We start from the raw sequence: 15,714 nt of genomic DNA on the forward strand, positions 1-15,714 counted from the left end.
AGGCTCCTTATGTTTAAGAAAGAAGGGGTATTAAAATCATCTAACTTCATGGATGTGAAATGAAGCAAGAGTCAAAGCCAACTCCAGGTACAGTTTCCCATAATTACCCCCAAATGCATTAAAGTTCCTGCCTCTTGCAGTGATAGTTACATTATGGGCACCTCATGGCTCTAGGCATAGGCTGATGCTTTGATTTTACTAGTGGATGGAGTAACAAACGTTTCTACAGCTAAGCATGGTGCTCCCTCTGGAATCTTGCCATCTGCATTATCCATCTCTTTAGAAGTATTTTCATTATTGTTCATGACTTTTTAGAACCATAGTTGACCTGGCACATCTTCAATTTCAAAACCTCATTTTACAGATGAAAACATGGACCTAGAACAATAAAATGGCTCACTTCTCTGTGACCATTCTGCTGTTTTATATTGAATAAATTACACAAGACCATTCCAAGTTATAACCCAGTGGCCCAAATGTGCTGTCAGTCAGAAAGAGTAGTTTTTCCCTAGGATCTCCCCATGCTTGTTCACTCTTCATATCCAACAGAACGTTAACTTTGATGAGCCACCTTTACTGCTCCATCTTAGACATGACCTAAGATTTACCACCCAAACCAGAACATCCGTGTGAGTGCCTAAGGACACTATTGGCAGTTACCTTGGTGCAAAAGTGTTAATAAGCCAGAGCCAGCCAGGAAGTGTGTTTCCATTACCACTACCTCATATTCTTCAGAAAAACCATGTTTACAAATGTTCAGTAAGTAACAAACTTTATCTACTCCTCCAGAGTGGACTTCGAGGAATCCCAGTCTTTTAGGAGGTAGCCATCACTCTTGCCTCCTTTGATTAAAGCTTATGCTGGTATAACTAGAACAGAGCCATTTCCAGCCCCACTCTCTGCTACAGCTGCCCAACAAACACAACCAGGAAGAGGGGTCAAAGAAAATGGACCTCACTTTTCTTGCAAAAATGTCACCTCCATTTAGGTCTTGTGTTAATTTTCCTTCACAAGTTAGTGTTTCGTGCATGAATCTCGTGTTCTATAGAAGAAGCAATAAATTCCCATCTTGACCACTTTGTGTGTGTGCCACACACATACACCCACACACAGCCACACACACCCACACATACACAAACATATAGACCCACACTCTTTAACTTCTCATGAACAGAAAGCTGAAAACTAGAACCATGAGTGAAATTAGTTTGCTGGTTTGATCAAAAGGATAGTCACAAATACCAGGCAACCATTGTGTTTACTGCTTTTGCTTTGTCTTTAGGGACTTTGAGAAGCATCACGCTGAAAGCCAATAAATAGGATTTCCTGCAACTTAGTGCAGTGGGTTAGAAACAGATTATGGAGTCGAGGTGTGGGTAGACACCTCTCTCTTGAGGAGTTCATGAAATTTAATCTCTGTTTAACCACATTGCCCTTACCCACTCCAATGGGCTGATTAATTTTCCTGGTGCCAAGTCAAACATACAGACCTGCCTAGAGGGTAGCAGATGGCAACTGTTGACAATGTGCAGTAGAATGAAGGACTCTCCTACTTTCCTTTCTGTCAGCCCCTCCTTTATCATCTCGGGAATGCAGGATGATCCAAAAGCAAATTCGGTTATTTTCCATTATATTTCTTTGATATTTTTCCCCACTAACTCTGGACTGGCTCTGAGTACACATATATCAAAAATGAAAACCAAAAGAAAATTGTGTAATGCCCTCTCAATACAATGAGGTTGGGGAAAAAGAGTTTAATAGTTTAATAGTTACTGAATGTATATGAGTATTGGTTCATTTTAATCCCATTCTTCCTGGAAAACCAATGCAGCTTGCAGATATTCAGTCTTCTTTTACCAGTTAAGAAGTAGATATAAAACATGGGCCATGCTGTGCTCCCCATTTTCTACCAAACCCCTAAATCTTCCACAGTGGGATACAATTTGAGACTTAAAAGCTACTCCCTCCACCCCAATATATCATAATCCAATATAGTTAGAAGAAATTTAAAAAAATACTCCAATGAAAACATTTATTTTAATATTTATTCTGGGAAAATTTAATGTAATGTCTAAAGGGCAGAAACATAAGCTATTTTAGTATTAATTATGAGTAATTATTAAGCAGTGATGAAACAAAAAAAATGTTTAAAGACTGAAGGAATGTCCAAGTTTAATTCAGATCAACAAGATAGAATTCTTAAAAAGCATCAATCATTCCTTCAATAACTATTACTTTACTATGTCTGTCACCATAGAATACTCTAGAAAGCTATCAAGTCAAGCATGCCAAGGATGGTGTTCTCAGTGATCTCAGTCAAAGATGGGATGAGACAAAGTCAGCAGAATCCAGTGCGTGCAAAGCACCACCGCCCTACAGCTTACCTATAGGGTGTCTGCCAGGGCTATTAAGTGATTCTATGGTTTTACCTTGTTTAAAACTGTCTGGCACAGTCTTAACATATAGTAATTACTGTATAAATAATTATTATGTAATAAATTATTAATATATGTGTCATAAGACAGGCTCAAGCAAACATGGCATGTAAATGTTGGAAGGCTGAAAAAAATCTAAGGCTATTTCATTAAGAAGGGGTGATGGAATGGGAAAATGGACAACAGAACTTATTAAAGATATTAAACAGGAAAAAAATAAACACTGTTAGCCCAGGCATGGACTTCAGATAAATTCACAAAGTAGTGAGTAGGTACAGATGACAAGTCCATAGGGTAGAAAATGGGGCTTTAATAATGATGAGCTAGGTAGTAACAGGATGCACAAAATGCTTTTGTAATATTTGTTAATATAATGTTTGGGAATAGTTCCGGAAGAATTTTTTTTTATTAAAGAAACATTGGTTTGCATCATTGTGTTTTAGAAGTATAAAATCCCCCCCTTTAATAAATAAAGTAATAAACCAATTTTACCAATGTTATGCACTATATTTAGCAAGGATTAATATTTCTGCTATGCTAGTCTTAAAAGAGATTCCTTATAACAGAAAGAATATTTGAAAATGATGTAGTTTTTAAAATTTAAATTGCCATTCTTAGTCTAAGCTGTTGGTAAAAGATTTGGCAGTCTGGTTAGCCAACATTTACCCTCTTCTTTTTAATTCCTTTCCATATCATGTTTATAAAGAAATGCCTGGTTGAGAGTAAAGGGTCTACTCTGTTTTCTTCTCTTAAACATGGAATTCTCTATATTCTGTCTCCAGCTTAGACTTTCTTTGCCAGTGTTTGGAAGCTGATTGAGGGCAGAGTCTTATTATATCCATCCTTGAAGTCCCAGACCTAGCACAGCACTGTATAATAAATCCATATGAACTCTGACTTAGCTGAACTCAATTTGATTGGGTATGGTTGGTTTGGATTGGATCAAAGTGAATAAAAAGTGAAACATTTTTCCTTATCATTTTTAAAATAATTTCTTATTTGAGTATAAAGTGAAAAATACGTAGAATGACACTCATTATAGATTTCAAATGGTCCTTCTCTATCAGCAATTTTTACAAACTGCATTGGATATAGAATACTATTAATAGCCTATATCCAAGCAGATAGACCTGATTAGAAAACTGAAAATGATTTCAACCTGGCAGGCTGAAAAATTCTAATGAATAAATTCCATCAAAAGGTATGGCCAAAGGTAACACTAATTGAAAATGAAAAGCTTTAAATAAACCCTGTTTAAAAATAGCTCATATATATATATTGTTAAAAACTTTTTATATCACAGATTTAGAGATAAAGAAAAAATTAAAAGTCTAGAAGAAATATCTGAGACTTTCTGTGTAATTATTTCACTTTAAAAGGCAGGGAAAAAAATCTAACTTATCATACACCAAATAAACGCAGCAACTAGATGAGTGCATTTGTATATTTGCATCAAAGAAGAAGGTCCTTGAAGTGTAAATGACTCCATTTTAATTGTCAAGCAGCTATTTCTACAGAATTAACAAAAGTACTACCATAGGACAGTCTTGTGAGAGAGGCCATTGCTACAAACTCTTTATTTTTGAACCAGTGCTGCTTAAATCTACCCACTTTAAACAAAAGTTCTACTAATTTCTTAGAAATTAACAGCAGCCTGACCTAAGAAAGCTCAGGAGATAGCACCAGAAGATAAGGCTATCCAAGTGGAATTGCTGAAAGTCAAACAAAAGATAAAGGCACAGAAAGATGAAGAGAAAGCAGCATATGCAAAAATGTTTGCTTAATAAGGAATTCAGTTTGCCTGAATACATACATTGATTGTATAAAGTCAGTAAGAAAACTTAAGGAATGTTATCTATTATACATGATCCCTAATGTATTGACACTTCAGTTCTCCATCATTTACACTTCAAGAATACTGGTAAGGGTTCACTCTTAATAAAACAGTGCTATAAAATGCAAAAAAAAAAAAAAAAGAAAGAAAGAAATTAACAGCAGCCTATAGACATGTAACTTTATTCATCCATCTATTGCTTATAAAATAACTGTAATTTAGAAGGTAGAAAAGAAGAAACTTTATTTTATATCATTCCAGCAGCACCTAAATATTTAAGGAAGTCTTCTCCCTAAAATGATAATCATCTGAAAACAAAATATAACCAGGCTATTTATATCTGAAGAAATTTCCTAAGACATTGTCAGACTTGCCGTTTAGCAGTGTCTAGAATATTTGTGGCTATACTCATTGATTGACAAACAGTTTTGCTTTATGAGCTAGCTCATACTCAGCAAAAGTGTCTTCTATCTGGACTGATTCTCTTACTGGTTTTTGCTTTCTCTCTGGTTGAATGTAGCTAAAGCGTAGTTCATTGAGTTCTTGTAATGCTCAAAGCAGTGGGGAAAAAGAAAACAACAGTGAAGTCTTCTTGACTTACAAAAACATTTGAGACTGAGAGGTTGAGGATTCTTTTTTCAAATCTAAAACAAGCAAAAGAAGCAGTCAGACATAACAGGGGTATACCAGTTGATTTCATGTATGTTAATCACAGGCATGACCCCCTATGGTGCTCTCCATAGTCATCACGCTTGGAGTAAGGCCTTTGGGTGCTGGGAGATAGTGTGTTTGTAGACAGAGCTGCTGGCTGCATGAATAAGTTCAATTTGTAAATATTCATTTACTATTCCTTTATCCTCTCGGTAAGCACTATACCTCAATTAAAAGTCCAAAATAAACTAAAACAATAGAAATGTAAAATATTTGAATTTCCTTTTGTTGATTCCAGTAGCATTTTCTTGAACTATCAGGCACCCAGTATTCACACGTCACAATGGCTGCATGGCCTCAGCCCTAAGACAACCTGGCAGCAGAACCAGCACTTTGGATCCTCTGCTTCCATGTCTTGGGTGGCTTTAGTATCCTATCACAAGCTGCGCTCACCTCTGAGGCCCACATGCGGCCTGCCGGAGGGACGCCTGTGAGCCCTTTCTGCTGACTAACTCCATTTGCCATGTTCCAGGGGAGTTGTGTGAGGAGAAGCTGGACTTCTGTGCCCAGGACCTGAACCCCTGCCAGCACGACTCCAAGTGCATCCTGACACCAAAGGGCTTCAAGTAAGTCAGAGTCCCCCGGGGACTCACAGTGTGGGAATGGGCCTCTCCTTTAAAAACACCTTGTCTCCACCTTCCTCTCCAGACCTGTCTTCACATCCTTGCTCAGGAAGACAGGAACAGACTGTCTGTGGTCATTTTATGAATGTTCACATACAGCACGGGCCTTTGAGTGGTACACTGAGAAGAATAAAAGGGGGTGTCTCCTTTTGCTCCATTTATGACGTAAAGTAGCCCCTGACTTTGTTACTCAAATTTATTTGAAAGCCAAACAAATGTGTCCTAGTTGCTAGGTGCTTTTATTATCTGCAGCTAAGTCCAAGTCAAAATAGGGAATCTAAGTGAATAAAACTAAGAACGTGATGCCCTATTGCAGGACGTTAGCCAAGGCAAGGTGGACCGAGTGGCCCTATAGTCATGTCCCCGGGCCCGGGACCTGTCAAGGTTTATGTGTCTGTGGCCTCCGTGTGATTATTAGTAGTGCCCCTTGATTGTCTTGTTTGGAATGAGAAAGCATCACTTCGGTTGGGGGCTCCCTCCAGGGAACTCAGACCTTCGAAATCATTTCTTTTTCCTCTGCAGCCATCTTCCTGAGATGCGCTTGGCATCCTATTCCATAACTTTTTTGCTGCCATCCTGAGGTTTGTTGGGGGTCTGCCAACAGCAACTTCTGAGAGTTGGCAGTAGTTTAGGGCCCTCTGTTTCAAAGTCTTCATCATAAGCATCAGGAAACCCGGGCCCAGAGAGGTCGAACGTGGGTCCAGAGACCTCCAGGTTGGAGGAGCTGGAGTTGGAACTGCATGGAGCTGGAGCTGCGTTTTGCACTTCCCAGTTGGGTGATTTTCAGATGCAGGCCACCTCTAGGACTTTTTGTCATTTCTTAACATTAGTTGATTTCTTATATTGATGCAAGCTCAAGAATGACATGTGCAGGTTCAGGGCTTGGCTGTGTTTGCATGAAACCAATAGCAAGTAGCATTATTTGTTCCTTTGCCTCCTATTTGTCATGTACCTGTCCTGGGCCGGGGCCGGTGGTGATCCTATTCCCACACTGTAGGGGCAGGAAGGCACAGGGCAGGATCTCTGTGATCTAGGCAGACGGGTAAAGGGGAGTCCTGGAACCCTTGGTCGATTTTTCAGGCTATTATTGAGGTTTTTACACCATTTGTAGTGTGGCACCCAGGTGCACAGCAAGCAGAGGGCCAGGAGTTGGTGAATCTTCACTCTTTCTGGGCGCTCTAGCGTTCTCTCATGGGCTCTGTTCTCCTCTGCTGCTTCTACTGGTTCTGCTCTTATTCTTGTTCTGCTGGCGGACATCCCTGGGACACCGCCCTTATAAGCCCAGTCTCTCAGTCCAGGTGCACCCGCTTATGCATGCCCACACCCTACTCCAGGTGCCCACCATCCAGCATGCATGTAGGACCACAGAGATATATCATTAATGGTAATGGCAGGAAGGCAGAAAATCCTGATAATTTTTGCTTACCCTACACTCATGCTTCTGTAGTGTTTTGTAGCTACTCGCTTTCACATATTTCATCTTCTCAATGATATGATGCCAATTTAGCCCCATAACATTCAGAGAATTAAAAATTACTCTGGTCAGGAAGGGAGGCAGGGCCAGTATCATGTCCCCACTGCCTTTCAAATACGAATCTGAATGAAATGCTTATCCTCAAGTTTTCTTTAGAGAAATTTTAAAATTTGATTTGGTTTAAAATTCATCATTTGAGAGTATACAGACACACTGGTATTATAGGCTTGGCGATCATACAAACTTGAAGGTATTCTTAGTCATCACCTGCTGATCCCACTTGATGCATCATTGAAAAGGAAAATAATTTTTGGTTCTATTTTTCATTCTATTTTAATTTACAACCCTGCACAGAAGTAGAAAAAAAATCCACAGTCATATTAAAAGTTTTATTTTATATAGCATTCTGCATTGCACTTGCTCCTCCTGTGTGTAAATTATTTCAAGTCCTAATGTGATTTGGCCACAATTGAATTTAGCAAACCGAAAGTGCATCACTTACATAACAAATATTTTCATTTCTCAGCGGAATTACCTTGAAGAGCAAGAACTGCTTATCTGCTGTTCAGGTTACACAGGGCTTACTGCATTGTAATTATAAGATAAAGTAGCAGTAAAACTTCATAGAAACCATTCTAAAATAAGGGAGTTCATCTTCCAGAAACCAGCCTAATTCAGTATCTTGCATTGCTGTCCATTAGAGTGCAAGCAATTAAATGTTGTTGCGTGGCGTTTCGGCTGATTTGGGAATTCATTGTTTTCGGCGATCATTTGTGAACTTCTTTTACAGCTGTGTGTAGTTCAGCAGAAAACAGGTTAAGTTGTTGTGTGTGCTGTTCCTCCCATTTTAGAAAGATTTGCAAGTTGATGGAAAGGAAGTCGCAAAAAGCAAATGGACATATAAACCAAAACTGTAGGAAGCTGCTCTTGACAAATGTTGCTTGAGCCAGTTGTACTGTTGCTTCAGCTTCATTTTCTTATTACTCACAGAGCTGGTTTGACTTCCCTTCCGTTACTATATTCCTCATAAATCTCCTAAATTGCTTCGAGATCTTTTTAAACCGTGATATGCGATAAACAGTATTTTCCAGCATGCATCTTACTTAGTCAGCTTTTGGGCTTCTAAACCATATGTTTTATACTCTTTGCTTTCTCTCCCACTCCTTGACCAGCAGTCGAGTTGAGGGAGTGTTATAGGTTTGTTGATCATACAAACTTTAAGGAATTCTTAAATATTTTCTTCCTGTTTGGAAACTCAGTCTGCAGAGCAAAAGAAAGACAAAGTGCTGGTCGTAATATGACTTCAAGTTCTAATGGACTTGAAAAAGCAGTCTTTGTCGAGAAGGAAATATGAAATAGCTCTCAGACGACGGCTGTCATGATTGTGTGCTCCTCTTATCTCGGCTTTGATTTCTTTTCTCAGATAAATAATTCAGTGTTTCAAACCACGTCTCCTTTCTTTTAATGCTCAGCACTTCCCAGCTCTGCGCATAGCAACATGGATGGAACAGCCCTTCCCAGGCCTTGTCTGTCCAGCTGATAGCATAGATGGCCGCTTAGGATCCATTTAACTCAGACTTGTTTGTATGGTTATGACTTGGCATTAAAACCACTTGCTGTGGAACAAACATGCATCTGCCATAAACTTCGCTTATTTCTTAATTTACACATGGAGCTGCTTGTTCCCCTTAAAAATAATGCACTCCCATTTATTTTATTGCATCTGCTCGCCAGTAGCTCTTAAATCCAGATTTTGCGTTTTCAGATAAAACCCTTCCCTTTCAGTAATGTCCATGTTCACCTGGGTGTCTTAGATGATCCCCACTCACTTAAATCCTAATGGCTTTGAAATTGGAAAGTGGATAATTAGTAAATACTAAACCAGGAAGATAATTGAGAAATATCTGTCATGTATTGATTATGCATTCTGTTAAACACTGTACATAGTGTTTTTATTTCATCTTTCAACCCAGGAGATGGAAATTATTATGTTCTTGTTACAGAGGAGGAAGCAAACAGGATTCATGTTCATCAGGATTATACACACTTGAGATGAACCCGGGATACACAGGCAGTTCTAACTGCAAAAGCCAAACTAGTTGTCTGATTTATTTCTTTTTTAAAGCCAGTGGACCTTTTCTTAAATCTAAAATAGAAACAATCATGGAAGCTCGGTGTGTAAAACTAATAAATCACAGCAGCAAAGTATTGGGGAGGCGGAGGGCAGAGGGAAGCTGCCTGAAGCCCCCTCCTGCTCTAAGGCTCTATCTACAGGGGTCCACAATCTCTTGTGGCTGCACAAAGCACAGTTTACAAACCACCACAGGCGCCACCCTGCTTGGCCTGGGGCATCATAACTGGAGAAGCCAGTGGTCAGCCCTGCAGAAGGACAGGTTTAAAAAGAAGCCCCGAGGAGCCCGCTCTCTGACAGCACCGTGCAGGAGTCAGATTCAGACTCTTGTCAGATGGGATTCAATCCCTGGGGGTAACTCTCACAAGCTAAGTGTCCTTGGGTGAAATTTGCAGCTATTTTGTCCCATAGTGTCCTCGCCCACAGAGTGGGGCTAAGGGGATCTCCAATGGCACAGGCTTTTGGGAGAGTCCATGAACCATATATGCAGTGTCTGGGACCAGGTTTGGTACATGGAAAATCAGCTGGATAGTCACCCCGAGTTCTTCCCTTTCAATGCCCCTGAGGTCCCCTCCTGCCCACACAGCACCAGACAGACAGACTGAAAAGCTACCTGGAAGTTCAGCCTCTGGAATTCTTTATCAGGTTCCCTACCCCACCTTGTAAGAGCTGCCCTGTTCTGCTGTATTGATTATCTGGATTCCTTGCGAGTTAGATGTTAACATATTTGTTGCCATGTTAAGATATTTATTTTTCATAAAATTCTGTTTTATGAAATGGAATCTCATAAAATTCTGTCATACTTTCTTTGAAAGTTTAAAAAAGTTATTTCCTACAAAAAAAAAAGCTTCACAATCTTCGTAAGTTTTATAACAGAGCATTGTTATCATCTCAGTGGCTCAAATGACATAGAGGAGAAAAGCATAAGCAACTAAACTGTAGGAGGAAAAAAAGGTGAGGAAGCAGGAAAAGAATGGAAGGAAGGAGAAAAGAAAGGGGTTAGAACAAACAGAAGAAGAAATAAAAGGAAAAAAGTGCAATTTTCTATTCTTATTTGGCTTATGGATACTCATATCATCTAAGGTAAACAGCAGTCCCTGGGGCGTCACCGTGAGAAGCCTGGACTACTTTCAGAGCAGGGCCGTTTTCTAGACACCATTCCGTGGGGGGCTCCCTGACCCTGCTCTAAATAGGTCCTTTAAAAGATGGTGCCACTTTGTTTCTAGATGATAAGCAGCCACTTTATTTATCCTTGTTAAGTTGGGTTTGGAACTTTACCTGCTTGCTCACACAGGTGTGACTGCACACCTGGATACATCGGCGAGCACTGCGACATTGATTTCGATGACTGCCAAGATAACAAGTGTAAAAACGGAGCCCACTGCACCGACGCTGTCAATGGCTACACGTGCACCTGCCCCGAGGGTTACAGGTGGGTGGAAGCACGTATCTGTATTTGGAGTTCGGTCTTTTTTAAAAATTTATTTTTATTTTTTACTTATCATATTATTGTTCATTTGTACAGTAATCAGTTACTCCCCTGAGGTGTTTCCCCCATAGTTCTCCCACCACAATGTCACCTATGACCCATCAGCATATTCCCTTATGCTCTTCTCTCCTCTGTTATGACACCCTTCCCTTGCTGGATGCCACAGATCTATGGTCAGCTTGCAAGTTTTGTTTTTTCTTGACCTTTCGTTTTGTTTCTCTATATTCCACATATAAGTGAAACCATCTGATATTTATATGTTTCCTTGTGGCTTATTTTGGCTAGAATAATAACTTCAGCTCCATCCATGTGGCCACAAATGGCATGGAGTTCTCTTTTTCATTGCTGTGTAGTATTCCACTGTGTATATGTACTAGACTACTGTCTCACACCATACACAAAAATCAACTCAAAATGGATAAAAGACTTGAATATAAGACCTGACACCATGTAATATATAAAAGAGAACATGAGCAAAAGACTCCAGGACATCAGCCTCAGAAATGTTTTTGAAGATTCATCTCCAGAAGCAAGGAAAACAAAGGCCAAGACAAATAGCTGGAACCACATCACACTAAAAGGCTCTGCACAGCAAAATGGAGCTAAGATCTTACATCACTCAACTCACAATAATCAGTGTATTTTTTCCTGTTTGTTCTTCAGTGGCCTGTTCTGTGAGTTCTCTCCGCCCATGGTCCTCCCTCGTACCAGCCCCTGTGATCATTTTGATTGTCAGAATGGAGCTCAGTGCATCATCCGGATAAATGAGCCAATATGCCAGTGTTTGCCTGGCTACCAGGGAGAGAAGTGTGAAAAATTGGTCAGTGTGAACTTTGTCAACAAAGAGTCTTATCTTCAAATCCCTTCAGCCAAAGTTCGGCCCCAAACCAATATCACCCTTCAGGTAAGGTTTCCCTCACTAGCAAGAACTGACCTGGTTTTATGCCAATTAAGCTTTGAAGTATAAGCAGCTCTGGTAGTTTGTAAGTGGTACTGTTTGTAAAATACACAGTGACAAGCCTTATAGCCCAATACAGAAAATACTACTGTGTGAAAAGCTTCAGATATTCTTCTAATATCTGTGTTTTTCAAAATTATAGGGGATGTAGGTATTTTTTTTTTCACTGCTTGGTGAAAAACACACACACAGCAACAAGATAGCTTTCTGCTTTGTGCTAACATAAAAGCACTTTATTCATTTATTTTTATGCTCTATGGTTCAGACTGTGCACAAGGGGAGGCCTTTCTTAGGAATCCTGCAGGGGAGAAGAGGACAGGTGAGACAGAACACACCTGGGCCACACATGCAGCCAGTGCCTTTTAGCTCATTTAAGAATTGGAATGAAATAAATAAACTCAAGCTTCATTGTATGTCCTCTGACTAAGTCACTGTGTACCGATATGCAGGCCATTCAGACCCTGAGGGAAGAGATTAGGCTAGATTGAGGGGACAGCTTTAGTGTACATGAGACAAATCGGGGCTGCATATTTATTTCACCTGGTGAAAAAGATATTTTAATATGTTTGGAATTCAAATGACTTCAGCCAACAGCCTGTAAACCCTTATTTGGTTTAACCTGACCCACCAGTGAGGCTGGGAATTCTTTAGAAATATGGGTAAGAGATCCCAGAAGACAGGCAAGTCTTCTCTCAAAAAGCCTGTCCCCTGACCTTGCAGCTTTTGCCACACTGGATTGTTTGGGGGAGTAACCAGTGGTAGCTGGCCTTAAGTCCTAACTTTTACTAACTGTCCTTCAAAAGCCCAAAAACATCAGAAATTTCCCTCTGTACATGCCACAATAATAAATTATTTGTTTTCTATATGGACTGAACATCAGTCTTCCTCAATGTAGTCAATTTTGCATGTGCCATCGATAAAATCGCTAACAGAAGCAAAAAGAGCAGGTAGCTGCATGTATCCAGCAAAGCCAGTCCTTTGCACACCCTGTGGGGTTACACCAATATTCTTTAGTGTTCTTTTCAAAGTTCCTTGTGAGTGTATTGCAGCAGCATAGCTTAGGAGCAGGTCACCTTTCCACTAATGACAACATGCATTAGTATTTTCCTGTGGCCATCAGATAAAAATAAACCAGTCAGAACTCTTCACTATGTGACTGTTCCTTTCTGATGAGTTATGTCCGGATGATGCTATGTCCTACTAATGTGAAGGACGCCTCCTCCTAGATCGCCACCGATGAGGACAGTGGGATCCTCCTGTACAAGGGGGACAAGGACCACATCGCTGTGGAGCTGTACCGGGGCCGCGTGCGCGCCAGCTACGACACCGGCTCCCACCCCGCGTCTGCCATTTACAGGTGAAGATCTCTCGGTTACTGGTAAAGGTGAAACAGTTGTTTCAGTGAAAGCTGCTTCTCTGCTGTGCTGGGATGGGGGGCAGGGAATGACTTGGCTGCAGCAGGATTTAGGATAAGTGTGCTTGTGAGGAGTCTGGCGGGACAAGATGGTGTACTCAAGGTGCTAATTTGAGGAAAGATTTATAAAGGGACTGTTCACAAGGATAGGTGTGGATGGTAGACTAGGCTGGAGCTGGTAATGGGGGGTACTCTTACTATGCATATGCTTGATGCAGTGAGGCAGGGAGCTGTTTAGAAATGCATGCTCAGGGAAGGAATTGTGGAGAGGACAGCCTGCAAGAGCTGTGACCTTGTGGAGGGCATTTTCAGTCCTCAGAAAGGACACTTGATTGTTTGTTGTTGTTGTTGTTTTAAGATATATTTATTTATGCATATAAGAACTGGGGTATAAGCCTGAGGTGTGGGGGGTGAGAGGATTCACCAGAGAGAGTGGGGAGCAGAACAGGCAGATCTACTGAAATACACTGCTGAGGGGAGCAGCAGGCAGAGAGGAGAGGTCTGCTGTGCCATGTGGGAAGCTCCCTGGCTAGGGATTGTACTCAAGCTGCAGTGGTTGGCTATAGCTTGATAGCACTGTCTTTAATCCCTTGCATCACCAGGGAGGCCCAGGACCCTTGGTTTTGAGTATCTGGCCTCACTCTCCCAACAATCTCCTGCCCAGCTTTGGACAGAACAGTTGTAGGAAACAAGGAATTTGCGGAGCTTGGTACTTAGCTGGCATGGGAACCTCCAGGGTGCAGAGCTGGGTGAATTGAGTGGAGCGCAGCTCTAAAAAAACAGCTACAAGCACCTAGACCAGTAATTTACAATTGCCACACATGTAACACATATTTATTGAAAGCTCACTGTTCTGAGCTTTCAAGAGCAAAGCCCTTGGAGTTACACATAACAAACTAACGGGTACATCCAATAGATAATCTCATTCATTTCTGAACTTTTCTAATAACACCATGGTAATAATGTTACGTGAAGGGCATGGAAGGGATGGTATTTATAAGGCCTACGTTTTCTATAAAAGTGCTTTCTGCATTAGGTGAAACTTCAGAGCCCCTTCTGGGGGAGCTCAGCAGCCATTCTCTCTTGTCTGCAGACAGGTCACCTCATTCATTCCTTCCCATGTAGAAATAATGACCCCCTTGTAGAGCAAGGTCACACAGTTAGACACAACTCTTTCCAGGCATGTAACTTAAAGGAACTAAGCAGACCAGCTGCAAGAAAATAATATGTTCTCATCGTGTGACTTTTGAAAAGCTCTAACCTTTGAGAGAAGCATCCCTCTATTACAAGTAGCCTGGATAGTGGCGAAAATAGGAGCTGCTGAAACTGACGAGAACACAAAGCAAATTTTTGTCAAAACAGGACCAATAGCCAATTCACTTCTACCAGGCGCTGGCTTGTGAATAGATCTGCCAGGTTTTGCCAGAAACTCCTAATATTTAAGGAAAGGCAGAAATCTGGACTTTTTAAATACAGAGTCTTTCATTTAAATATTGATATGCAATCATTTTTTTCCCAACCCCACCGAGTTGGGAAACAAAACACACCTGTCGACCAAACATACTTGGCAACAAATTTATGGCCACCGATCAGGATATAAAGCGGAAATACTGGCCTTTATAGTATTGATGTTATTATTTTTGATTGCAAATTCTATCCACATGCTTCAACAGCCTTCACTTCCTATTTGATCCTTCATAATAGTTACAGGAAAGTAGATGTTATTATAGCCTTGAATGGAATTTGATAAACCCTTTGCTGGTAAGCAAACCCACTTGGGGGTATTTAGAGCATGGTACCGAACATATAATTATTGGTTTCCAAGAGGAATACAATAGTTATTTCATCACCAAGTGGTGATGAATTAGTGCCAATTTTTTGGATATTGCTAGACCATGAATTATACAGCCTTAATTTGTTTCAGCTCATAAAAAGATTTCAGAGCATTTATTTTGTGGTTAATTTTTGTTATTGAATCTTTTGTTTTGTTTTATGAAGTGAAACATCATAGAACTCTCAGAAACCATAGCAAAGTTCCTGAGGTTAGCCTGGTGTTCGTGTAAAATGGAGCTAACATGTTTCCATAGAAGATGCAAAAACCCATGTGATCTTTTAAATGAGGACTTACTGTGAAGAGCTTATTATGAGCTGGAGTACAGTATCCTTTCCCCCTAACAAACAGCAGAGACATCCCCCTGTGACATCTATAAAAATGAACCAGAAGTCCACTTCCAGTGGAAATTTCTGCTTGCTGGTTATTTAATCTATTGTGAGGTCCAGAGGGAGTATAGCTTTCATTTAATTTTTGGTTTCAGTTTATGATCCAAGAGTCAAGAGAAAAAGGAATCACATTCTTTTTAAGTAAAAGAATAATAGCAATAATTAACTAGAATTAGGTAAAATAGTTGATTAATTGATCAGTTGATACAAATGCAACCTATACTATATTTTGTATCAATATTCCAATTTTGTGAAATAGAGACTACAGAGAGCAAATTACTTCAATACACTAGAAGAATCTACTATTTGACAAGTAGTAATATAGTGACTAAGATAGATGTTTAGATGTAGACGCAGCTAATTACTTGTATGTAATCTTAGGCAAGGTACTTAATCTTTCTGGTCTTAGAATCCATAGCTGTAAA

The 15,714-nt window shown here is 40.2% G+C and overlaps 1 protein-coding gene across 2 annotated transcripts in view; it reads left to right on the forward strand.

The window, feature by feature from the left end:
* The window catches only part of SLIT2 (slit guidance ligand 2), a 305,490-nt gene that overhangs the window by 277,574 nt on the left and 12,202 nt on the right, over positions 1–15,714 (forward strand). For both annotated transcript variants that reach the window (XM_037530425.2, XM_037530427.2), the window contains 4 exons: positions 5,453–5,546; positions 10,503–10,640; positions 11,361–11,601; positions 12,882–13,012. In XM_037530425.2, coding sequence (XP_037386322.2) covers positions 5,453–5,546; positions 10,503–10,640; positions 11,361–11,601; positions 12,882–13,012 — 604 coding nt within the window. The remainder of the gene's footprint in view (positions 1–5,452; positions 5,547–10,502; positions 10,641–11,360; positions 11,602–12,881; positions 13,013–15,714) is intronic.

The sequence above is a fragment of the Talpa occidentalis genome, unplaced genomic scaffold (genome assembly GCF_014898055.3).
Source record: "Talpa occidentalis isolate TD23 unplaced genomic scaffold, MPIMG_talOcc4v2.1 talOcc4.6, whole genome shotgun sequence".
In the NCBI taxonomy this organism is placed as follows: Eukaryota; Metazoa; Chordata; class Mammalia; order Eulipotyphla; family Talpidae; genus Talpa; species Talpa occidentalis.